Genomic DNA, 27,886 nt, shown 5'->3' with positions numbered 1-27,886 from the left:
AGTACATATATTTTGTAGGTATTATCCTTCGCTGCTTCGATTCGTCAAAAATTTGGAATGTGTCGAATCGAACAAACAACTGGTACAATTTACAAAAACTGGTATAATAAAATATATATAGTTTATAACATTTTAATGAGATATTGCACTAAATTTAACTTTATAAATTTGTTGTTGCTTTCAATTTTATATTTTTGAAAGATAACGGAGGCAAACATAACAATCAGAGAAGTAGCGAATCGAAGATTGACAATTTGGACGATTTACGAAACCCAGTGCGTATTTTATGTCTAAATTTAATCAGTTTAAAAATTTAAACAGTTCGAGAAAACATCAGCAAATGATCAAATATCTATATTCGTTTACTCACTCAAATCTATCACACTACAAAAAGCATAAATAACCAAAATCAATATCATTTGAGCATGTGTATAAATAAGCACATAAATTCACTGCTGTCATTTTCCACGATTCGAAAGTGCGTGCATGAATCAACAGTAAAAGTTTTATGAAAAAACATAAAAAAAAATTAACAAAAACCAAAAAAGTAAAGATGAAAAGAGTAAAAAATAAGAGAAACCGAAAAACTCAGTCATTTTCATTAGACGAAGTTCGGCTTTAGCTTTCAACGTCAATTTTAAGCCAAATCAAGGTCAATGTGGTGGCGACGCTGCGGCTGCCGTTATCTGCCACAGTGCCACAAAAAACGTGCAACATTAAACAGTAAAGGCTGAAAGATGATAAATTGCCTGGCTAACTATAATAGAGTGCGGCATGATTTGTAGTACGAATGAAAATAAATAGTCAGTCAGGGTTAAGTGTTTGCTTGTATTCGAAATGTGTGGAGTTTAAGGTAACGCTGTTTTATGAACACTAAATAGTGAGTTTTTCTCGGAAATTATTCAAACATTTTCGCAGCGACACTTTTGTAGAGAGATATAATATGAATTTATGTAATTTTTTGAGGAAATCAGCTGATGTGAAAGCATACCTTTAGGCGTTTAGGACAGGAATGTTGAAATTTTCTGAAACATATACGATATTAAAGACTAATATTTATAATATTAGGTCTACAACTGTGCTTCCAAAGTTTTCCAATAGATGTCTCGAGGGTCAAGCACTGGTCGATTGAATCGATTAAATAGTTCTATATCGATCTTGGATATTTGTGTCAACATTAAACCAATAAAATATTTGTAGAGATCTGTTTACATCCCAAACTTATTCTCAACTGAAAATATCACTCTTTGAGTCGAATTCTCGACATTTGCGGGAAATTTTGCTTTTCTTTTTTAATTCCAAGAAAAGAGCGGCTGAGGCTCATTGACATTTTAACCGTTTTTATACAAAAAAAGCCTTAAATTTACAAAAAAAAAGGGCGTAAGCAAAGTTGTAGACCTAATAATTATTAATATGTAGCCCTTACTATTTTTTAGAATTTTTTACAACAGGGTTGCCACCTCTTTAAGTCGTTTAATACAAAAATTTTACAAAATAAATTCATTAACTTGAAAGCAAGCAAGAAAAGAGAATATTTTTCCATAAAATGCTTAGTTGTTCAGCCTTGCCTACTGTCGAAAATTTCAAAAATAATATCGTCGTTATCGTTAATCCAACTCACTTGAATTAAAATTGTTGAATTTATAAAAAATATATTTCACCAATTTCTATTCACTCTTTATGTGAAAGAGAAGCATATCTGTGGATGTGGATTATATTATACACACACACACTTATAAAAACACAGCTTTTGTTCGGTTTGAAACGGAAACACGTGAACATGATGGCGCCATTGTGTGTCTCGCAATCAATCAAATGCTGCTGTATCCGCAATTAAGCGCCGCCGTCTCTTTTTACATACATATATTTACACAAATATTTACACATTATAATTACATGCGTAAAACATATTTTCACTTGTTCAGTAGATGCTTTTATATAAATTTCAAATCCATATTTGAATGGCTGGAGGATATCTGATAGAAAACAGGCATTCAAGCATGTAATGAGCTAAAAAATTATAGAACGATTTAAGCGGCACATAATTTATAAGCTTTTTTACAAATAATACTTATAAGCATAATCTAATCTCTTTATATACAGATATTAAATTTATCCACTTCACAATAATGTACTCTATGAATGCTTCTAAAGAAGTGTTCTCCCCCTTAATATTTCTTTGTAAATTTTTTTTATAATTATGCTTGTAACTCAATGCGGCATCAACAGCAGCAATAAGGAAAGTTTTTACTGTAATAAAATTAGTGTAATATAAATGAAATTATTTGAATTGAATTGAATTATATTGCATATTGGAAAAAATTTAATTACACTTTTTTAGTGCTGCTACACACTTCCGCTGAGCACAATACCTTTAATAAATTATACGAGAACAAGACTGTATTTGTTAGCATGATTTATGGCGTAGACATTCGCACATGAATGTATTGTTCGCTGGCTTCGTTGCTGTGAAAAGCACTCAAAGCTTTTATTTTTTAGAGTTACCATAAAAATCCCCATCAAATTTAAATTCAAACATTAATATAAAAGGAAAATATATAAAACAGTATTAAAAATTTTCATTTTCAAACTGAAAATAACCAATTCTGTTTTATTTTTTTTCTCCAAATAATTTTGTGGAATACTGCCGATTTGACAGTCCCGGGTTCTTTCCGATTACGTAGATCGTGGGAATGGTATTTGTTACTGATTATATTATAACTTGTTTAGTTTAAGTGGTATAAAATTCAAAAATATTTACTCTCGTCTTAACTTAAGAATATTTGATACGAAGCAATTTATAATATTCATTGTATTAAACAATGAAGCCAATATAATAATATTCTATCACAAGCATTTCTTAATTACCTCTCATTTAGTCAATTTTAACTTTTTTATTAGAAACAACACATACTTTTGAAAAAAAAATTAATTTACTCATAAAAAATTTAAAAGGGATATTCATTTCTATTAACGATGGAAAACAATTTGTCCCTTAAAAATTAATTTTCAGTTTCGAAAAAAAATGTCTTAAAAAATATTTAAAACAAGAAAATGTAATATAAAATAGAAATGCTTAAAAAATTATTAATTTTTTAAAAAGAAAATATTAAATTTTTAATTGTTGTTGTTTGTCCTTTTTTCTGCGGTAATTTAAATATTTTCGGAAAAAATCTTTGTAAAGACAATAAAAACAAGTAAGGAAGGGCTAAGTTCGGGTGTAACCGAACATTTTATACTCTCGCAATTTATTTATTTAACTTTATTTCTATTATATAATACACAATTTGACCCACATATTCGTCATATATATTATATAAAGTCGATTGAAAGTTGGAAACCCTAATATTAGGTTAGAAGCACCGAGGTCCTCATGTTCGATATATGGGGCCTTGAAAACCTATGGTCCGATTTCGGCGATTTTTATAATGGGGCTGCCACACTATTAACAAAGTATTTGTGCAAAGTTCTGCACCGATATTTTCACTAGTGCTTCTTTATATATTGTAAAGCAAACGATTCAGATCGTCTTCAAAGTTCTGTTATATAGGAAGTAGGCGTGGTTGTAAACCGATTTGGATTATTTTCACAACATATCATTGGGATGTAAGGAAACCATTACAAACCAAGTTTTATTGAAATCGGTCGAGTAGTTCGTGAGATATGGTTTTTGACTCATAAGTGGGCGACGCCAAGCCCATTTTCCATTTTGTTAAAAAATCTGAGTGCAGCTTCCTTCTGCCATTTCTTATGTGAAATTTAGTGTTTCTGACGTTTTTCGTTAGTGAGTTAACCCACTTTTAGTAATTTTCAACCTAACCTTTGTATGGGAGGTGGGCGTGGTTATTATCCGATTTCTCTCATTTTTGGACTGTATTAAGAAGTGGCTAAAAAAACGACTGCAGAAAGTTTGGTTTATATAGCTTCATTGGTTTGCGAGATATATACAAAAAACCGATTTGGGGGCGGGACCACGACCACTTTCCCAAAAAAAATACATCCAAATATGCCCCTTCCTAGTGCGATCCTTTATTCCAAATTTTACTGTTATAACTTTATTTATGGCTTAGTTATGACACCATTTTGTGGGTGTGGCATTGGCCGATTTTGCCCATTTTCGAAAGCAACCCTCTCACGGTCCCAAGGACATGTGTTCCAAGTTTCATAAGATATCTCAAGTTTTACTCAAGTTATCGCTTGCACGGACGGACGGACGGACAGACGGACGGACAGACATCCGGATTTCAACTCCACTCGTCATCCTGATCATTTATATATATATAACCCCATATCTAACTCTTTTATTTCTTGGTGACACAAACAACCGTTAGGTGAACAAAACTATAATATTCTGTGCAACAGGTTGCGAGAGTATAAATATTGTATGTTAGAAAATGCTAAGAATATTGCCAAAAAAAATGATTTCGAATGAATACATTTTTGTGCTGTTTTGAAATTTTTTCTTAACAAAATATATTACATATCAACATTTTTTATTTATATATTTTTTAATACTTTTTCTCTAATAAAAATTTACTTTCAGAGCAAAATTGATTTTTCTTTTAATATTAATATTTTTTTATTTTATTATTATTATTCTATTATTTAAAAATTAATTTTTTTATATTAATTTTTTTGGGGATTGAAATTAATCGTTTGGATAAAGAAAATTTAAAATTTTTGCAAAATAAATATTTTTTTTATTTTTGAACTATAAATGTGCTTATTGAAAATCGCAAGTTGAAATATTTTATAAAAGAAATTAATTATTATATTATATCTTTTCAGTTAAATGCTGAAAAAAATTAAAATTTTAATGAAAATCTTCTATTTCAAAAATAAATATTTTAAGCAAAAGTTTATGAAAAAATTACACTACCATAACATACACACATAACAACGCTCTCTTAAATTTCCATGCCTCATAGTAGGCTAGGCTGAAAAACGTGCCTTAACACTTACAAATGTTTACAAAATAACAAAATATGTGCTTGGCTGTGTGAGCTCCCGCTTGTTTGTTCCTGCGGAACTTCATGCGACTGAGATAAACATGAGCATAACGGCGCATGCACATACATAAATAAACAGGAAATAAACAACGCAACAACGCGTTGCCATGAAATCAATCCTCGTCCAACTGTCGGCCGACGAGCCAACAAACAACTTTTTGTTGCATACTTTACGGCGCGCACGCATACAAAGTGGTGAGTCCATCACCCGGACACATGCCTCCACACATAAATCAGCCGAAATGTTTTTTTATTGCCGAAAATACGGAAACGTAAATTCACTTCAATGATGATGGAGTGCACAATCAAATGAGTGCTATTGTTGGGCTCTACACAAATGAGTCTTAATGCGTGTGTTTGGCTGCAGCGCAAAAACAGCACCGTAGCACATGGCACATTGAACAGTGTTCGGTGACCCAAAAACTTTGGCGTTGCGGTTGCGGCAGATAAACAAATTGACACGTAATCAATAAATGAACTCGGCGGCAGTCGAGCGAATGCATTCGCATTCGTAACATGCTCGTTACGTGCATGTAAATAAGGAGGCATCGATGTGTTTTTGTTATGCACCCAATGAAATATTAGACACCGGAAATAGGAAATCAAATGACGTTGCGGTTCATTTAATATTGCATGCGAGGCATAGAAAAGCGGCGAAGACGACAGAGGACGAAGTAGAAATATTGCATTCAAAGCTTTAAAGCTTCAAAAGTCATGATGCACCGCAAGAATTGCAAGAGTCCTTGAGCTCATATTCATACGGCACGCCCCCATTCGAATTCATACTCGTAGAACGTGTGTGCAATTTGAAAATTTTCCATAAAATGACAGTCCTCAAGCGTGCACAAAAGCCGCAGCGGCAGCGACAGGCGTGTAGTGGCAAGCTGCAGCACTTCATCAACGCAATTCAGCTTTTCTATCTATTTTTCGTGTGCGCCCGAGTAAGTGGGCAGAGCACACTCACTCAGTTCGCATCTTGGCCGCAAATCTCACGTACACATATTGTCTTTTCTTTTCGTTTATTTTCTCCTCTTTATTATTATTATTATTATTTTTTTTGTGAGCTTTGTGCTCAATTGATTTTCGTGTCGCTTACACCTGCAAAAATAGTTGTGGCAAAGGAAAACGTATGGTAGTGGGACATGAGCAGCTTACTAATTTCATGCCAAAAATGTGTGATTGCAAATGTGCTTATATTTGATGAAGTGCTTAGATTTAGTATTTAATATATTATAACCTTGATGTTGTGCTATAGTATGGCACTGTAATTCTTCTGTAAGATTTAGTACATGGGATGAGTGTCTAATATGGCGATGATTTACATGGCAAATATGTTTTTTTCTTAAAAGCTCAAAATCTTTTCAGAATCAAAAAACTTGAAAAGCTCAAAAAGCTTATTGGACAAAAATCGAATTTCCATAGAAAATCACTAATTTAGCTTGCAAAGCTTGCATGTGTTTAATCTATAATCAAAGATAATGTGGAAACAGGTTGAAAAGCTCAAAAAGCTTTTTGAGCGAAAATCGAATTTTCATAGAAAAACAATATATAATTCAAGCTAATATAAGTTTTCGGTATGAAAACTGTGGAATCTCTAACGTTTAGCTGAAATAGCTCAAAAAGGTTTTTTGAATAAAAATAAAATTTCCTTAGAAAATCACTAAGCTCAGATTTTAAACTGGGTTTAATATATAAACCAAGCGAATATAAAATAGCTAAACAAATTGTGTAATTCCAGCATGAGAAAGCTTTTTCGGGATGAAAGATGTGAAAGTTCTTACCATTACACAAATGCCCGTGAGAAAGCTGTTCTATTTCAGTATATAATCTATGAAAGCTCTGTGAATAACGCGCTTAGTATTTTGATAAACAAATTTCAATTTCAAAAAACTCTTTATCTAAGAATACGCGAGTAATGAAAGAATTCTTATTTTTTACCAGATACTGGATTTAAAAATAGTTAATTTTAGAGGAAGCTTTCATTAACATTTTCCAGAAACAATCATTTTTAGGAGCTTTCACAAAAAGTTTCCAGAAACAATAATTTTTGGAATATTAGTATTGAGAGCGTCAGTGGAATATTTCGAGATAGAACAACCATCGTTCAAGACATTTTTTACTCAACATTGGATTTAAAAATCTGAAAATGATATAGGATTAGATACAGAGAGCAAAACTAAAAGCAAACTAAATTTTACCCCAAAGATGGCGCTGCGTAATATTCTTAAAAATTGATCAAAGCTCGTTTTAAACGAACCATATTTAAGAAGCTTCTTCCTCTAATTACTTAACTACCGAAATTTGAGTTTATTGTGACTTTATTTTAGATGCGAAAATTTAGTAAAACGCCTTTAGCTCCGCCTTATAATTTTGTTACCTGTCCGCAATAATCTCTAAAATTTATGCTCCGTTAATCTGTGTAATAAATACAGGTATTTAAAGATAATTACATATTTTCATTTTATTGCCACCTTAAAATATAGAATACTTGGCAAATATTCAACTAAAAAACCAAAATGTTTGCGGTGAAAGTGTTGCTTTGTGGTATTTGTCAAGGACACTACATCAAGGTGAGAATTACTGCATACTAATTACATATGCAGATTGCTTATAGTGTTGTATAAGTATGATATAACAGTTGTGAGACATTAAAGAGCAGTTCTTCAAAGAATTTTACATTTTTTGTTATTAAAAGTACGGATAGTGTAATCATGAAGATCTCTTTCGCAAATCTAGGGGAATGGAATAAAGACAGGGTGTAAATTTGTTAGAAAATTCAATATAGAGTCTTGTTTTAAGATCAATATGTGTCAAAATATAATGGGAATTGTAAAATTGAAAATTTCGTAGGTAAATTTTTATTTTATTATTTACTTTATTATATAGTCAAATTTTCTGTTATCCGAATAAATAAACATTTAATAAAAAACTAAAATTCCCGTTATTTTTTTAACATACCTTGCATGTTAGCTTTGATCGAAAATTTCCTCAATGATTGAAAGTATCTTACTTGAAATTAATATTAAATAGTTTTTAGGACATTCGTCATATAAGGGAGAAAAATTCAATAACTCGAAATACGTGCATGAACAGCTAGATGGCGCTGCTGAACATATATCAGACTACTCGAAATTCAATAAATTTTTTTTTGAATTTTTTTCAAATTTCTTTGAGTCACACATAATCATACATGTACCGTTATTTCAAATATAAAAATTCAATAAACACACCAGTGTTGCTTTTGTCCCACACACAACTGTACATACTTATGCACTAGTATCCACTTGACTTTAAATATTTCACATACTCGCTGCATGCCACCATAAATACTTGGTCCCAAGCACTTTTTTCGTCCGCCAAACGTAAAACGTAATAGTTTGTGGCAGAAATTCTTACACGTGTAAGGGCATGACGCTGCTGATAGGATTTGCATAATTTTTTGGCTCAGTGCAGTAGCAGCACACACACACACACACACCACACACGCACATATAGACGCATGCAAGCGAACGTGAAAGCCATTAGAATTTGCAAGACAATATTTCAAGTGACGCGTGGCACTCGACTTTTTTTATTGTTTTCTGTTGTTGTTGCTGTTGCACATACACTAAGTGAATTTGTATGTATGCGAAAAGGGTGAGTGAATATATCAGTGAGCCGCAGGTAAGTTGAAAAACAACATCAAGTAAATACAAGAACTAACATACAGAGAGACATATTTGTTGTTTAACAACGCCAAGGGTGACGGGTGACTCGCGGGTGGCGGGCACACGTTGGGGCCATAAGCACCGTTGTATGAACACTATACACAACCTTGATTGAAGTGATTCACACAACAACAACGGAAGCTGCCATTTGCATTTCAGAGCATAAAAGGATATGAAATGCATTATATATGCGAGCGAACAGCAACAACAAAAACAGCGCATGATATTGCAACTGTTCACAATACAACTAAAGTGGTTGTTGTTGCAGTTGTTGTTGGTGTGCCAAGGCGCAGAGTGATTACCATTTGCGGCAATGGTGCATTTGGTGCGTGTAAGTTTGTTCTGATGGGCGGATGTCCACTCACACATGAGTGCAGGAGTGCTGGAGAGCATGCGTATGTATGTGAATGTGTGTGAGACCGTGCGGGTGAGCGGTTGAGAGACGTGTGGCGACGCAGCAATGTGACAGTGCAAACAAAAACAAAAAAAATGCAAAATAAAAGAAATGCACTCATACAAAATCGAGCAAATAATTTTTATGCCACATACACAACACATACATACATACATACATATGTACATTTGAACAAACACACGTGTGTTTTTAAAATTTTTATTTTTTTTTTTATTGTGCAGAAAAAGTTATTAGTGTACTCAGCGTCAACATTTGCATCTAAACAAATTTCAGTTACGGTTATTGCTTACTTTGTAATGCAACCAAGGTAGCCTACATACTATGTGGGGGTTGCCACTTCTATAGCATTCTGTACATATATGTACCTGCGTGTGCTTGTGTTTGTTCAAGTGCAACTAAAATAAATACAGTTCACAAATATTTATTTTGAAAATTTTTAAATGCTGAAGTGCATATGCTCGTATGCATTATATGCAGATGTAGTTACAGTTAGTTCATATATTGTACAGGCATACATCTATGTATATGCTTATAATTTTCTGGTAGTCGATGGCAATTCAATTTTAGGCAGTAGTCTGCCTTACAGGCTTTAAAAAATCGATTTTTTTGTTTTGATTTAAATCTCTTCCAAAACTATCCAAGAATATGTCTTTACAATTCCAGAGGCCAATTCGACATATTTTCGAATATTTTTAGTGGCCGAGCGTCGAACAGGTGCGAATGCTCAGGCAGACCTTTAAAGCGCGTTTACTCGAGTTTTCATTTTCACAAGTGCACCGATTTACAAGTGCAGACTCCAGGCGCTCCAGAATAATACTTACAACTTTGAAAAAATTTCAATATTTTTTTTTTAATAAATATTGTTTTTTAAGCCTTAAATATGGTACACTATCGTCTTAAAATTCCGTTTACCGCAATCATTTCCTTTCCTTTCAAAAAAAATTGCTAAAAACGATTTTTTTCGGCTTCTAAAGCAGACTATGATGATGTTTTCTGAGTTATGCTATTTTATGTTATTTTATGCTATGCCATACTATGTTATGCTATGCTATATTATATTATGTTAAATATGCCATCCTATGCTTTCCTATGCTATGTTATGTTATGTTTTTTGTTTTTTTCTGTTAAACAATGTGAAATTCTGTTATACCATATGTGCTATGTCTATATTCACCACGTGCCAAACATATTGCATAGCCACATACATAAATATGTTATGTGTCAAAAATAAAATGGCTATTTGTCACAAAGTTACGTAAGAGACACAGTTATAAGTAATACGTAATTATGTTATGCTATGCTACAATACGAGTTGACATTAAAAGCTCAGTTTTGATATCATATAGAGTATTTATGCATGAGCTCTAGATTAAATAGAATTGAAGAGAAAATTATACATTGATAACGTTGCATATATTAAGGCGCTTTAACGTGTAATACAATCACAATCAGAGATATGTTATTTTAAGCCATGTTATGTTGTACTATGAACAATGTTTGGGGTATCATGTATTATGATTAAGTTAAGTTATGCTGCCACAAAAGAATTCAAGTTGTTATAATGTATGAAGACCTTTTAAACAGTGATTTTATGTCCAAAATAAAATATTGTTGAGCATATATTTAACGTTCCATATGATATTTAAGGTAATTAATAATTAAATTTCCCGATGTAACGATTTTGTGATAATTTATTTTAATATTATCGCTTTATATTATTTAGATAGGTGGTAACCCTATTTAAAAATTTTCAAGATTTTTCAAATATCTTTTATTTGATACCAAAATGAAGTATTCAATATATTTTAACAATTCGTTTGGAATAAATATTTTAAAAAGGTGGTTACTCTCAAAAAATACAGTGGAACTTTCATGAATCGAACTTCTATAACTCGCAAATCTCCATAGCTCGAGCTTTGGAATTGGCAATAGCGTTTAGAAATCAAATTTTATACAAATTTCCTTCCATAAATCCAATTTTTCGACCAGGGCATAATACAAAATTTTAAATTTTACTATCGAGGCAGAATTTTAAAACGTCTGTCTATATTGTATGGAAGGGAACAAAAAATATGATATTACACATATGGATTGCATAAATCATGTAACAAAGGCATTGAATACAGTCGTCAAAAGCCAAACAATATTAAGGGGTTACATGGGTTTTGTCGCGTAAAAAATTGCCTATTTTCAATATTTTTTTCCATGTAAAAAGTTATTTATTTAATTCAAACTTTTTTCTGTCTTATATATACATATTTAAAGAATAATTTTTGAAACTTTCAAAAAAAAAGTAAAACTCCTCCATTGCGACATCATTTCCGGTGACCTTTCGGAAAAAAGGTGCGTCCGCGTTGTCAGCATAACTCCTGACAGGACCTTCCAAAATTAATAAACAAAAATAAGTGTTTTAGGTAAGACCATAATCCCGTGCTTGAACGAAGTAAAGACAAAAAAGTGAAAATTGGAATTTTGGCAGACATTTTTACAAAAAAATAAAAATTTCGGTAAAATTTGTTTGACATTTTGTTTTTTAAAATAGTTGTAATTGAAACAAAAAAATAAAATCCTTCGTTCAAGCACGAGTAAATTGTATCTCGAACACCTGTTCAAAATTTCATCAAGATCGGTTGAGTAGTTTTCGAGAAAATTTGACTTTGAAAACACGGTTCCGAGAAAAAAACATTTAAAGTTTGGAGTAACAATAATACCTGACTTGGAGCGCACACCTTCCAAAGGCTGTATCTCCGAAACTATTATTCGGATAGACTTGAAAATTCCGCACAATATTCTTGAAATATTGTAGAAATTAATAAGCCAAAAAACAAAAATCGTTTTTTTTAATGCACGAAACCCCTTAAACTGCAATAAGCAAAATTACAGAAAACACGTTTTAACGTTTTTACAGCATTTATTTTATCAATTTTTTTGAATTATATATTTTAAACATGTGGCAACTCTTACCAAAAAATATTTAAAATTCTAAATAATTAACCTATGTTGTAATATTGAATTAATTTAAATTATATATTTTAAACAGGTGGCAACACTGCCAATAAAATATTTCTTTTTCGAAAAAATTAACATATTGTGTTTAAAATTTTTAATAAATAAATATATTAATTTTTAAATTTTTCTGCACTGAAATGTTTAAACAGGTGGCATTACGCCACAAAAATATTTAGAAATGTAAGCTCTCTCAAAATATTTCACTTTGAGACAACTATATTAGTCTCTTTAATTAATATTTTTTTAATTTTTGTTTTGTTAAAATTTACAAACAGATGATAACCTAATAATTTTATTTGTCTTAAACCAGCTGAGAATTACGCCCGTAATACAAAAAACGTTGTTTAATTTGACATGGTGGCACTCCGTTAGAGCGAGCATATCGTAATTTTAATGTGCTACAGAACTTCGTTGCACCGTAATAAAATATACAGTTATCTAGGACATAATGTTGAAATTGCGATATCGAAAAATTCGAAAATGAATTTTCACCTAAATGGAAATATTAATAATATTTTTCACACAAGTGCATTCTCGCTTTCGAACACCAGCCAAAGCACGCAAAACCAAAAACACTTCACACAATTTTGATTTCGCTTTTCCATCTCATATACTGCTGTGCTGTTTTCGGTGTCAGGCGTTGCACACCATTTATCCTGTGTAATTTGACGCGCTCTACTGACATTCGCTGACCAAATGTAACCCATACGCCGCGGCACACACACACAAACAGCAACACGCTCACCGCACTCATCACCACACACCCACTGGCGCAAATTTGAATAAATTTTTCCACATTAATTATATGAAAACCGCAACCGCGGCGTTTGCAGCAAAGCATTAAATTCATTTATTTCCATTTGAAATGACGCCGCCGCCGCTGGTGCTGCTGCTGCTGCGAGTGGTGGCTGTCGCTGATTCCGCATTTAATTGCTTGTAATGACTTTGGCAGCGCTCGGGCAGCGTGGGCGGCGTTCACCACAGCGCTTCCATGGCGTGGGACGATGTATGAACACACACACACACATGCGACCAAAAGCAAAAACCAGAAGTCAAAAATGATGACAGAGTGGCCACCTCGACGCTGATGAGCGGTGAGTTCTCAATTAATTTTACGCTGCATTCGCGAAGCGTTGTACCGTTTGGAATTATGCGCAAATTAAATATTAGAAATTAAGATTTTAATGAAAACAAATTAAGCGGTAGAAAAAAAAACGACAACAAAAGCAAAAATCTCATTTCACGCGTTCTGAGAAATCAGCTCAAATATGCATTACTCTCAAAGTATAATACTTGAATAAATTATTTTATAGTTTATTATATATTTACCGAATTTATTAATTAGTTCTTATTAAATATGCAATTTTCATATCAGCGTACAGTTATAAATCATGCAGTTAATTACCACTGTCTGAAACTAAAATTTATTGCATACGTTGCCTACATTTTGGCGTACCGCTAAATTCAAAAACTAGATACCAAAGGCATCCAACTGAGAAAATTAAGCGGGGAGAGCATTATGGGGTTATATACAGTTAGACGGCCGAAAAAAAGTGAATTTTCCAGAATTTTTTCTGAGAAAACTTTTCAATTTATTGATCCAAAAATTTATACACATATTATGGTATCTTTTAACTGTACTTTAAGACTTAGTACTAGTAAAAATATTTATTTGAAAAAGAGCTACAGCTGATCTCCAGGAGCTCCTCTCAAAAAAGACGTTTTGCGGTGACCACTATATCTCGGAACCTCATCATATGAAATTAAAAAACCAAACAGATTTCGTTAAAATAATGTTAAATCTAGTAATTAATCGAAGGAATAAGCAAAATAAAATTTTTTGACAAAATGGCGGTTTCTCAAAAAAAAAAAAAAAATCGATTCTTCACCGAAATTTTGGCCTTAAATTGTTTATAAAAAAAAATATTTATCGGAGAGAAAAAATCTTCGATTAATTACTAAAAAATATATTTAAGAAGGTCGTGTTAAAATTTGAGACTAATCGGTCTAGCCGTTTTCGAGTAATGTTGCTCACCGACTTTGAAAACACCATTTTGAGGAAAACGTGCTGCCGCTCGGACCTTGTACTTCCAAGCACTCTGAAACGCCTTTTCAAATTTGCTTGTAACTTTGAAAATATTCACCGGAACGATATGAAATTTCTGTGTGTGTATTCTTAAATATATGTACATTAAGAAAATGAAATAAACAAAAATCGATTTTTTGAAAATTCTAACTGTATATAACCCCTTATAGTAGGTATTTGTGAGAATTATTATTCGAAAAGTCATCTCATTTCGATGTTTCAAAAATTCGATGTTTCGCTTAATCTGGAGATGTTTGATTCGTCTTAAAACGGGGCCAAAATATATTTTTAGGGATGTTGATCGTAGATTGATTCATTCAGAAGTTTATGAAATTTTATATGTCTTCAGTTCACGAATCGGATTTACGCCCATTTATGTATCAAACTCTACATTGATGGAAACTTCATACCCCGAAAATGTATAATCCAAAGATATATCGAAATAGTTCCTTAAGAAATAGTTCTGTCGCATTTAGATAACGGTTATACCACCGCACCCAAAAAGAATGATGATCTTGAACGTTGTACTCTGAGCACGCTGTTCGAACACATAAGACTCAGTGTAGTCACAATATATTTGAGAACTTAGTTCTTCTCCAATCGAAGTAGAATTTGAAAGCACAACTATGATGGAGAACCTCACCGAATATCACTGACTCTAAAAGGCTGTATGGAGTATACGCTATACTAAACTTTTAATCTGGCCGCCTGTTCTGAGTACTAAATAATATTTTTATTCGATTCTAATTGCATTGGTCGCAGGTATCGCTGGTCGTTTGTGATAATAATTTGAGAATATGCTCCATCCATCTTCTGGACAATAAAGTACAACTGACGTTCAAAGACGAACAAAAAGACTAGGTAGACTCAAGATACTTTTTAATTGTGGAACAAGACATTTAAACACGCACTACTGAAAAGCTCCGAAACAATATCTCGAATTAAATTTTGAAAAAAAAAAAATATTTATTTTTCATTGTATGAACACTTTTGGTTACCCCTGCATGTGTCAGTTAAATGTACAAAAGACCGTTTTAATTGAGAGATACTATCAAAAAAACGTTCTAGTATAAAAACCAATTTTATGGATACAATTTATCTACGATTCCACAACAACAACAACGTTTAAAGACCGATATTGCTAGTTTTCTATCACTTCCGGTGACTGGCACACACTACAAAAACAATGCAGGAAATACAGAAGTCTACAAGCTAACCGCATAATAACAACGGCAGAGATAACAATTTATACAAGGCACAATACAAATAAGCGGGAGCCTAACAAAAAACCAGCCAGATGATACATGCACAGACAAATATACAAGGAGAGAGGCCGCCATGGGCCGTTAGTCAGCAGATGTGCGTAGAACATATTGCAATTGTCATGACAGACACTGATTGCTTTGGATAGCAAGCGGGGCAAACATGAATGAGAGTGGAGAGGTGCATTGCGTGTGGCACTCATTTCCATAAGAAAACATACGAAATTCACGCACACACATACTTCCTTGTATGCCTCACGTGACACCAATTGTTATGGCTGCCAGCCCGAAAGCGCGCTACATAACCAACCAAAATTTTTGGTTAATTTCTGTGTTGGAAACAGTGCAACCATTTACACTTGCAGCAAGCAAATTTGGAATACATACATACATAATATATGTAAATCAAGTCAACCGACCAAACAGTTTTGACTGCGTTTCGCCTTTACGCAACAAAACATTCTTGGAAATTTATTGCTTCCATTCATGATTGCAGAAAATATGGCGAAATGCAAAGCCAAACAAATAATCCACCGATGTGTGTGTATATGTGCGAATGAGTGAAGTGCATTTCGGTGAAACTGAAGTGAAGTTTCGCACTGAAATTACACCAGTAGGAAAACTTTTTTAGGTACAACAACAGAAATTACGAGCGAAAGCCAAAACTCGAAAATTTCCAAATAAATTTCAGCAGCCGGAACCAGAATTAATGACTGAAAGTTTACAGTTAAGTGTACCTGAGAAATGCGTAGAAAATACGACTTTAGCCTAAAATGTTTAGTAGTCTTTGTTGCAAAATAATTTAAAAGCTACAATTTCAAATGTCAAGATTTTAAGGGAAACATGTGGTTGGGTCAAGCCAAAAGTTTGGTACTATAAAACTTGGTACAAGGCATAAAAAGTAGAGTTTTGACGATAAAACTTTTAATATGTAATGTATTAGTCATCCCGAAATTTTTCGGGGTTAAGGCAGTAGTCTGCTTTACAGGCTTCAAAAAATCGATTTTTTTGTTTTGTTTGAAATCTCTTCCAAAACTATCCAAGAATATGTCTTTAAAAAAGAGGCCAATTCGACATATTTTCGAAGCTAGAGCAGTTTTAGTGGCCGAGTGTCGAGCAGGTGCGAATGCTCAGGCAGACCTTTAAAGCGCGTTTTCTCGAGTTTTAATTTTCACAAGTGTTAGAAAACGGTGCCGGCGATAGCAAAAATAGTATATGTCCGATCGAAAAAAACCAAAGTGATCTAGCTTCAGTATTAAATTATCTTCTATTTGAACTAAAAACTAAAACAAAAAAAGTGAATTTTTTTTTCAAACTCAGAAAAAAATTTAAATTTTATAACTTCTTCGGTATTTTTTTAGTTCATAAAGAAAAGAAACTTATAACAATTTGGTTCGACTGTTTCAGGTGCATCGCACGACCTCCATCACCGACACCGATTTACAAGTGCAGACTCCAGGCGCTCCAGAAAAATACTTACAACTTTGAAAAAATTTCAATATTTTTTAATAATAAATATTGTTTTTTAAGCCTTCGTCTTAAAATTCCGTTTACCGCAATAATTTCCTTCCCTTTCAAAAAAAAATTCCTAAAAAAAAACGCTTTTTTTCGGCTTCTAAAGCAGACTGCCTTAACAAATGCAATCCCGAAATTCAAATTAAAATTTTTACTACAAAATATTATAAAATTAAATTCGCTAAATAAAAGTTTATGCAGCGAGTGATAAATGGAATTTCAGCTGCCTATATATATAATGTTACGAGATCCTGACATTTCGGAATAAACAACAATACCGAATATTTTCGATATAATAGTTTTTGCTACAAAACAATATAAAACTTAAAACAAAGCGTAAAAATTTAAATTTCAGCTTTTAAGGGGGTGGGGGTAAGGTTTGACAATTTTTTTTTTTTCTGAACCATCAACATCTCAAGAATATTGTGTTAAAGTTTTAGGTCATTCGGAGAAAAACTAACGAAGTTACAGCAGGTTGAATAACGGTACCTTCAGCTACCTGCGCTGAGTGTATAAAACTGAATCGATTTGAATCGATTTTCCCAAATATGTCATTTTTAAAGTCGGTGACCAGCCTACAGAAAAAACTACTGCATCGATCGTTTTGAAATTTTGAACAAATATTCTACATATATATAGCTCTCGAATGACGTCGAGTTTTTCCAAAAACTTTTTAATTACTAACAATTTTACAATAACAAATAGGTCGATTTATTCGTCCAAAATCGTCATTTTGGCTTGAAAATGGTACTAAAAATTGAAAAATTAAAAAAAAAAACTTGACGTCAGTTGAAAGATGAACTAATAAGCTAAAGAAAGCATTTTGATTTTTTGATTTCGGATGATCCAGTGAGGCTGGTCACCGCACAAAAACTTCTTTTCGAGGTGCTTGCAGAGATCGACGATAAATCCGTTATTCCTCGCTGTTTTTCGATAAAACTTTTTTTAAGTATCCTTCAAATGTTGTACTTTCATATAATAATAAGTAAAATAAACCTACAGAAATAATTTTTTCTAAAAAAATGCATTAAAAAAGGTCTTTTTTCGACGAAACAAACCTTACCCCCCGTTAAAGCTTTTTGGAACTTATAAATAATTAACAATACCGATATTTCGAGATTAAAAACTACGGTCCCGAAAATTTTGCACATAATAGTTTTAGCTACAAAGTAACTTAATAACTACATACAAATCGAGCTGCCATCGCTGTTAAGGAGCCTATAATGTTGGTCCAAGCATAATGTTTTCAATCTATAATTTAAAGCAACGGGATTTGAGCTTTTAAAGTTTGATATACATAACGAATTAATGATCTTTAAATTTCGCGATTAACAACAGCAGTTTGGTGTTATAACAAGTTAATGATTTATATGACATTACCGACTATAATTCCGAAAAAATTCGGGATTTATTTTTTTTAATTCATTTTTTTGGAATTTTTCAAGATTTCTGGATTATAAAAATATTTTATTTTGAAAAATATAATTTATGAAAACCTTCCTAATACATTATTAAAGTAATTTGAGATTTTGAAGAAATGACATAACTTAAAAAAGTGTATTCTAATATTTTATATACTAGCTTACCGACATATTAGTCGGGCGTAGGGATATAAAAGACAATAAAAATGAGAAAAAAACGTTTGTAACACGAATCTAATCATCATGGAAACCACTTAAATTTTACGCATTTCATTCAGACCTTGGAAGATTCTTAACTTCCCATCACTCTATTTTTTTTTCTCTCTCTCTCTCTCTAACAAGAAGCTATAAATATTTAACCAAGAAAAAGTTGGAAAATTTTAAAAGACAGATTTATCATCGAAGGTCTTGGGTTTTAAACTGACTTTGAAAACTTGAAGAGGGTGATATGACAATGGACATAGGTAGAGATTCTATAGATCTCTGATTCAAACTGAGTACACTGTTTCTTTGATTTTCCGATTTATTTTAATTTTTAGGCTAAACTGACCTAGTATTTGAAATGACTGCAATAATTCAAAATTTCTACATATTTTTAGCCCTCAAATTCTACACCTCTTAGCAATATCAAATCAGCAGGTGACTTTAGGCTGAACAAATGTTGGCGGCAATCAATTAAAAGCGACATAAATGAGCTGGCAATTCGTTGCGCCAATTGATATTTCATATAAAATTTTGCTAAAAGCAACAAAAACGAAGCAAATAATCAAAAGCGCACAAATAACACTTCGCAGGCATATAAATATAAACACATGAGATACGGGCATAATTCATTTGTGGTAACACTGTCAACAGCAACAAAAGCAAACATAAATAAAATAACAGTACTCTGCTTGTATTTGTGTCTGTCGCGCTCTATTTGTGAATCATTTGGGAACAGCAGCAGCAATTTCGTGGATGCAAATTGCCATCACTCCTTCCCCCTTTCTTCTTCCCTTTGGCAAATCGTATTGCCACGTTATTACCGTTATATCAATTGACATCTGCAGGTGTCATACACATTTTAAATGAATTATGATCAAAATCAGTCAGTCTCATGACTCTTCGTTTGCCTTAATAGCTTCGCTTCGTTTCTCTGCGTTTTATTCGTTTGATTAATACGCGCCGCGTGTGTGCGCTTGCAACATCTGCCTCACAAAGAAAACGTTTTTTGTTTTGCGTGTTGCAGAAATTGTACAAAAATATATAGTATGATATGTACACCGAGAATTTCAATGAAACATGACAATTTATTGGAGCTTTTATTATGCATTGCATTTGGCCAAATTCGCACAAATGACTTTTCGTTCATTCGAAACTTGATTAATCGCTGCACACATACTGGTCGAGTGCAGCTATTGAGTGCTGGCATAATTTTCGTCCACATACAGTGGCTACCGAAAATTGTGTGAACAATCTTTGAAGATAGTATATCAGGAAGACAGTATATCTGGAAGACTCTGTATAAGATATAATTGCGAATGATTTTTTCTCTAAAGCATACTTTTAGGATTCAATTGGATATAAATTGGTTTACAAGGCATACCTTTAGGATGCGATTTGATATTAATTAGTCTCAAATAACCGTTCTTAAGCGCACAACTGGCTTTATTTGTTCATGAAATAAAAAGTAACTAGTCCCGTTCCGTGCCCATTATGATAGAAAAGGTAACTTGTTCGTAAAAGCTTGAGAACCACTAGTTTATTTTTGTAGAATTTCTGATACAAAATGGTGTATTTAGTCAGGTTATAGCACTTAAATGACGGTGATTCCTTATATCTTAAGGAATATTCAACTCGAAAGCTCTGAAAAAGCTTTAAAATTGCAGTAACTTAACTCAACAACAACATGAATCAACCCAACTCCACAAATCGAGAAAATTGTAAAAAAAAATAAATTCACTTCACCACTCGCATGCATCCCTGCCACAAATGCCACTTTATTTACGCTGCTGTCGACCATATTGTTGCCATTTTTTTAAACAGACTATAAATATTTCCGTCAAGTTAATGGAATGCATGTCGATTTTAAAGTGCTCGCCGCCGGATTAACTTGTCCATATGGTAATTGAGGATGTAAATATTTTTTTCAATTACAATTTTTATTTTTAAATACGCGCAACCCCATTAAGGCCTTTGAAAACCATATTTCACACACACTAAATAAATGTGGCTTGAAAAGGAAAGGCGAGCCTTCGTGTGGACTGCAATTTGTTATGATTCGTTATATAGCATATGTTGTTGTACGGTAATATGTATGTATATAAAATATTTTTCGATGTGCTGTGGCTAGTTTGTGGTCAGTGAACACGCAATGCTTTTGTTTTAACACTTGCACACTGCCTGCTTATATGGGTTTGTGTGTAAGAGAGGCATGCAAATTGGTGTGAATTGGTATAAATATTTAAGCATATCTCAGTAGGGGTGTTCCGTCGATATGTCTGTAGTTCTTGCGAGCTTTGAAAAGCTTAACAGCTATGTTCGATTAACCAAATTTTGAAGAATGGAAAATTATGAAATTTTAATATAAAGAAAATTTTGGTATTTCACATGTTTTCACATATTTCACCAAAATTTGAAAAACTGGTATAAAAATAATAGACTGGTATAATCGTATATAGAAAAAAACCCAAACGAATTAAGTATTAAAATGACGTATCCACATACTCTCTTGAATTTATGACAGAAAAACAGAACTCCATCATTACTGTATAGTGGCGAATCGAAGACGACTACTATTAAACTGAAGATCTGACTTCAAATGCAAAGTAGGCAACACAGGAGTATTTTTTATACTAAAATACTTTTAAAATTAATTATTTTTGTACTTCACTGTAAGCATACTCAATCCACTCAACTATTAAAGGACGATATGTCGTCGCAACGACCATTTGTGTCTGACATGTTTAATATATGCCGTTAGCTATATGAATAAGCATTGATCAACAACGGCCGACTGTATTTGACCGTTATGCGAATTTATTATTCACTATTTGTATGGGTTATTTATAGCACCGACAGGAATCGAAGATAATACGAGTAGAGTATAGAGAAGTGAATGGCATGTTAAACTATTAAAAGCAACAACACAACAAAAACCACACGAACATATTAATATGACACACAAGCATTAAGGTTAATTAGTATTTTGCGGACAGCAAGCAAGGACAATAACTAACAAGCAGATCCACATGCATACATACAAACATATTGAGGTTAGAATATGCTGGGAGTAAAAGCATAACGACGGCATAATAACTTTTGAAATGCCATCAAAAGCTCTAAGGATTATCTGCTTGAATAATGTTTGTTGTGTTCAATGAACGGAAATGATTATTTGAATTGATTGCATTTCATACATACAAGAGAACATACACATACACACAGAGACACCACCTTGACCGTTACCGTAACTGTGGTCATACTGTCCGTCAGTGATAGGAAGCTTCCAGTACACTTTGCTTGATGAGAAAATGCTTTTGCTTTGGTTATTTAATAGGCTTGTTTGCTGAGGAATATGAAACTGTGCCTTGGTCATTCATTTGTTGGTCATTTAACTGACCACAATGCCTGAAAGCTGACTTGACGCCTGTCAATGTGTGTGTGTGTTGTTGGTTTGTGGTGATAAATTGTGCCCTAAATGCCAAAAAAAAATTTTAATATTGTCTTGCCGACTTTCGTAAGTAGCAAACAACACAAACAGACAGACTCCCGCTAAGTTAATTAACGCGAATCGCAACGAATCAAAGTTGTCAGCTTATCCATCAGTAATGATGGATAACAAATCGTTATTAATCTGTGTAATCTGTCTTTTGAGACGAGATTTAATGAATTGTGGATTTCGCTTTATTTTCTTTTTTTTTTGCTATATTTTTGGAAAATCGATCATTTCCTTTTTCTGTAAGTAATTTATTAATAACATAGAAGATAATAGCCAATCTTTATCGTTTCGCCACATTTCTGCTCATTATGTTTGAGCTCCACCCTCTTGTGCAAAAAAATAATAATAAAGAGTATTATAGTGATATAATCGCCAGTCCGTAATTTTTCTTGGAATTAAAAAAGAAAAGCAAAATTTCCCGCAAATGTCGAGAATTCGGCTCAAAAAGTGAAATTTTCAGTTGAGAGTAAGTTTGGGATGCAAACAGATCTCTACAAATATTTTGTTGGGTTAATGTTGACACAAATGTCCAAGATCGATATAAAAAATAAACAATTTAATCGACCAGTGCTTAACCCTAGAGACATCTATTGGAAAACGGCGGACGCAAAGTTGTAGACCTAATATTATTCCAACTGTTGATTCGTTTCACAATTCACCACAATTTGGCGAATAGGATAATAAATTTTACGCATATTATCTCAAGAGGCATCGGAAGCAGACTTCTTCTATTCTTGACAAATTAACAGTTCTCAAATTTATATCTAAACTGACTCTCCAAAATTGTTCCAACATTTCTTGGATACTCGAATACACTTGAGAACAATCCTATTGAAATACAAAGAATATTGGAGATTCATGAAGTCCTTTAGTGTCAAAATTCAATTCTAATTTAACTAAACTTTAATTAACAGATGCCGCTGTTGTTGATATTTATAAAAATCAATCTAATTCAATTCAGTTGCTAAAGGAAAAAATTTAAAATGTAACAATGAAAGTCTGTCTGAAACTTAATTGCTCTTAAAAAGCCTTTATACTAAAATGATATGCCATAAGAGACTTTTCGGAATTGCACTTTTAAAGACATTATTTGAATGATGTTCTTAAAGCTCGTAGGTCGTATTCTACATACACAATTGAGATTCCTAATTCCATATTCGGAGGATGGAGTCATATGTAGAAGTTCACATAAGTGAGATCCATCCCTACTTATAGTAGATAAGCATCAAAATATTTTTCAGGGTAGCGGTGCTTCCTCAGTATGGTTAATAGAATTTAAGAGCAGATTTTTGATTTACATTAAAATAATAAAAAGTTATTTAACAAAAGAAAATGTCTTAAAATAATCATGGTAATACTAGAAAACCGAACTAGAGTATCTACTAAGTATATGGGAATTAGGGGAAGTTTAGTATAAAAAGGACTTCTTTGTATTGTGGAATATAAATGAATACTACGCTACTACCGAACGGTTTCATAATATAAACTTCCATATTGAATTTCTTAGCTTACTCTATGAGAGAACATAAACATTTTTGCAAATATAGTCAGGTCGAATTATTTCAAAGTAATAAATTCAATTTTAATACATGAATACTTCTCCAAAATTTCAGATGTTATTTACACACTATACATTCTACTCGCTTCCTCTGACACCTGCGATGACAAATAGCTTTTCATTCTAGAGTATTTGTGAAAAATCTTTGAAAGGGATATTGAAAACTATTACAACAAAAATAGCTCCATTCAGCGTGATTGAAGAATAAAGCAATTTATGAGAGCTACTTCGCAACTGCGAAGTTTAGTATACAAAAAAGTGCAAAATAACAGTAAAAGTGTTAGCGAAATTTATAAAATAAAAAAGGTAATCCACGCGAGATACTAACATATTTCGACGTGGGAGATTTAGCACACGCGGAGGTGTTGCCATCAATTTATATAAAAAACACGCTACACGCTAAGCAGCGAAAGCGTGAAAACCGAATGAAGGTACAAAAAAAATGGTAAAATGCGATGCGCAAGTATTGATCGAAATGCAGAGCTGAGCGTAGACAACCAAACGCGCTACAGACACATGCAACGAAGGCTTGAAAAAATTTGTGGCACGCAGTTGAATTTTTTTTGGCAGCGCACACCACAGCCAACACAAGCTTAGAACAGCAGGGCTTCCACCCACCTCGAATCCCCCTCGAATGCCACTTTAAATGCAATGATGCAGATTTCATTAAAATTGAATCATTTTGCAACGCTAACGACCGACGAGTGAGCGCGCAAAAAATTAAGTGCTTACAGAGTGGGAGAGAGAGAAAAATGCTTTGAAAAAAAATAGAAAATAAATTTCCTACTCACCTCAACGGATATAGTGAATAACGGTGCATGGACCGGACCGGTTTGCGACTCCAACTTGTAGACCAAGCCATGACGCAGCTCATTCAGCATGGCGACGGTATTCTTCGGTTGCGGTATGCGCTCCTTGCCCGTGCGTGGCTTCTTCTTCGGCAACACTAACCACAACAAGCAGAGAGAAAAACACACATTTTAATGCATAATAAATACTTAAAAATGGAAGTGCAACGCATACAAAAGCAAATTAATTACCCCGAAAGCGGAAGCACTCGAAAGCATCATTTGCAACAACAGCAGCAAAAAAGTGGCAAATCTGGCTGGCTGTCAGCGACATTATGGAACTCATGCTGCCAGTTAGCTTCTCAGGCAACTCACAGCATCCAACCAGCCAGCCAGCTAGTTAGCTTCACTAGCTAGTCAAAGTCATGCCGGAAACTTCTGCAGAACTTCCGCTCCAATACAGTTATATACAATTGTAGTGCACTTACCTGGATACTTCGAGCCCTCATAGCGGCGCTTCGATGGTGACTTGCGACTGTACCCATTCATATTTGGATGATCTGGTGTTGGTAGTAGTAAAGGCTGCGCGGGGAGGCGGAGCAGAGAGCATAGAGTTGAAGAGAAGAGAAAAATTGCGTTCAATTAAATTTGATTTTGTTGTTGCATTGATAAATATCTAGTTATGCAATTTTTTTTGGCATACAATACGAACGTACAGACAAACATACATACATACAGACATAGATATACACAATCGAGCTAATTAAGTGACACATTTAGATTTTTTTTACATTTATTAGTCAACTACTTATACAGAGAGCATTAGGATTTTATGAGTGTATATACATACAGACAAACAAATATTCAGTTATATATACAAATATACTTATACAGCAATTATTTGAATGAAATACACATATTTATGAGGTATTCTAACCTCCGGGATTATAGAGGTTCGTTTTTGGTGAGGATGGCAACAATAAAATAAAATAAAATTAAATTAAATTAAATTAAATTAAAATAAATTAAAATAAAATAAAATAAAATACAATAAAATAAAATAAAAAAATAAAATAAAATAGAATAAATAAAATAAAATAAAATAGAATAAATAAAATAAAATAAAATAAAATAAATTAAAATAAAATAAAATAAAATACAATAAAATAAAATAAAAAAATAAAATAAAATAGAATAAATAAAATAAAATAAAATAGAATAAATAAAATAAAATAAAATAAAATAAATTAAAATAATATAAAATAAAATAAATTAAATTAAAATAAAATACATTAAAATAATATAAAATAAAATAAATTAAATTAAATTAAATTAAATTAAAATAAAATAAAATAAAAAAATAAAATATAAGGAAATAAAATAAAATAAAATAAAATGAAAAAAATATAAATAAAATAAAATAAAAATAATAAAAAAATTTAATAGTTTAAATAATTTTAAAAATTTTAATAACATTGAGACCAAAAATTCGAAATATATTTATGTTTAATTTTTTCGAATTGAATTTCAAGATATTTTTTTTCAATAAATATTTCCTTATTAATATTTTTTACTAAAAATTTAGATAAGTTGTAATAAAATATGATTTTGGAAAAAATATTGGAAGTTACATTTATCAATTAAATTTTCAATAAATTTTATTACATTTACACACAACATTGATTTGTTAATATTCTTTAATTAGACACGTTTGGGTTAATTAAGGTTAGTGCACAGTAGGAGCTACACACATAAGAGAGTAATACATTTAGAGCGAGTACTTAAATACCTATAGAAAACACATATATGTACAAATATATGTATATTTAACAAAAAATAAAATTTTATTAATTAATATACAGTTGAAAGCAAAAATTTATATTTTTATAGGTTAGTTGAAAAATAACTGTAAATTGCATTTCCATATTTTTAATTACTTTACCAACATAAATTTGCTTTTCTAATAAATAATATAACGGCTTGTAATAAAATACCGTTAACTCATGAATATCATAGCACAATTTCGGCAGCTGTGCGCCCACACTTCCACTGCAATGCGTCGTTTTGTTCTCGCCTCAATGCCATTAAATATTACAATGTGTCAATAACTTTGCAGTTAAATCAAACCATTGAAGCGTAAAATAAAAATAAAGTGTTGGAAAATGAACAGATTATCAGGGAAAATAGCTTTAGATACGAAAAATCACGAAATTGCCATAGAAGAGCGATGACATATATATAAAAATACGAAATAGATATATGATTTTGTATAAAAGATGTGTGTATGTGTGTTTGAGCATAAATTTGCCAGCTCACACTCGCAGCTACACAAATACATATGCAAAGTAAAAAATAAATAAAATCGAGTCAAATTCGAAAATATGCTTGCGAAGTGTGCCATACCAAGCATTCGTCCTTGCCCGCAGGCATAGAGCCAAGCGTTTTCCACATTACATACTCCCTTTTGCTTTATTTCTTATTCTTTTTTATGCTACTTCCTCTTCCACTTTGTGTTTTGGCATTGCTGCTTGCTTGTGCAAAATATCTCGTGCTGCTATCTCAGCCATTGCGGCTTTTACTTTGGCACATTTGCCAACATTAAAATCATGTTACAGCCTTCTTTGGCATTCACTCTGCCACACAGGCAACAACACACTCTCTAACATATGAAGAAACACACTCACACATTCAGCAGAAAAAAACTGCCGCACAAGCCTTTCTTGTCTACTTGCCAAATTCAAATTTGCATCCTCATTTCCATTCCATTCCATCACATTTATTTGGGACAATGCGCCTGCGAAGAGTTGCGACACTTTCTACTTGGCACTCTCCGCATTTCTCCCTTATTTTAGATGCGCAAATTTCATACTCATTACATTTTAGTGCTTTGCCTGCCTGCCTGCCTCTGTCGCTTTCACACACATAAATATTTGCGCAAAACACAAACACAAACTGGGATTTGTGGCAAGGTGAGCAGCGGTGTAATCAGGAGAGGATGATGAGCTGCTGCATTGTTTCTCGGCTTAATGAATGAAATCGGCATTTCTCTCTGGCACATTCGCAGAATTTAGTGAATTCTTTGAAAGCGCATTAATTCGCTTGTGATTTGCATTTTTGTTGAGTAATTGTTAAATTAAACAAGAGAGAGTGAAAGAGAGAGTGGAAATTAGCAATTGGAGCACAAACTACTCATTGCAATTACATTAGCGGTAATGAGAAATAAAGAATGGAGGTGTTATGTGAGGATGTAAGGATATAAGTATCTCGGAATCGTCACATATGTAATTAAATACTTGAACAAGTCATCTCGTCAGAAAAGCATAAATATATCGATAAAACTAACCGGGTGGCCAACAAAAAAAAACAATACTGTAAAGATGACCTTGCCTTCATATTTACCAAACATGGCTCCGTTT

The 27,886-nt window shown here is 32.6% G+C and overlaps 1 protein-coding gene across 6 annotated transcripts in view; it reads right to left on the bottom strand.

The window, feature by feature from the left end:
* Positions 1-27,886, bottom strand: part of Adar_1 (double-stranded RNA-specific editase Adar) — a 138,012-nt gene that overhangs the window by 49,402 nt on the left and 60,724 nt on the right. For all 6 annotated transcript variants that reach the window (XR_008471507.1, XM_054232236.1, XM_011186935.3 and 3 more), the window contains 2 exons: positions 24,959-25,052; positions 24,474-24,628 (listed from right to left, as the gene is read on the bottom strand). Coding sequence is in view for 5 of the 6 variants with exons in the window: in XM_011186935.3 (XP_011185237.1) it covers positions 24,474-24,628; positions 24,959-25,052 (249 nt within the window). In the remaining variant the exon portion in view is untranslated. The remainder of the gene's footprint in view (positions 1-24,473; positions 24,629-24,958; positions 25,053-27,886) is intronic.

Source organism: Zeugodacus cucurbitae, chromosome 5 (assembly GCF_028554725.1).
Source record: "Zeugodacus cucurbitae isolate PBARC_wt_2022May chromosome 5, idZeuCucr1.2, whole genome shotgun sequence".
Lineage (NCBI taxonomy): Eukaryota > Metazoa > Arthropoda > Insecta > Diptera > Tephritidae > Zeugodacus > Zeugodacus cucurbitae.
Note: the sequence above shows the minus strand (reverse complement) of the source record. Positions and strands in the feature narration are given on the sequence as shown.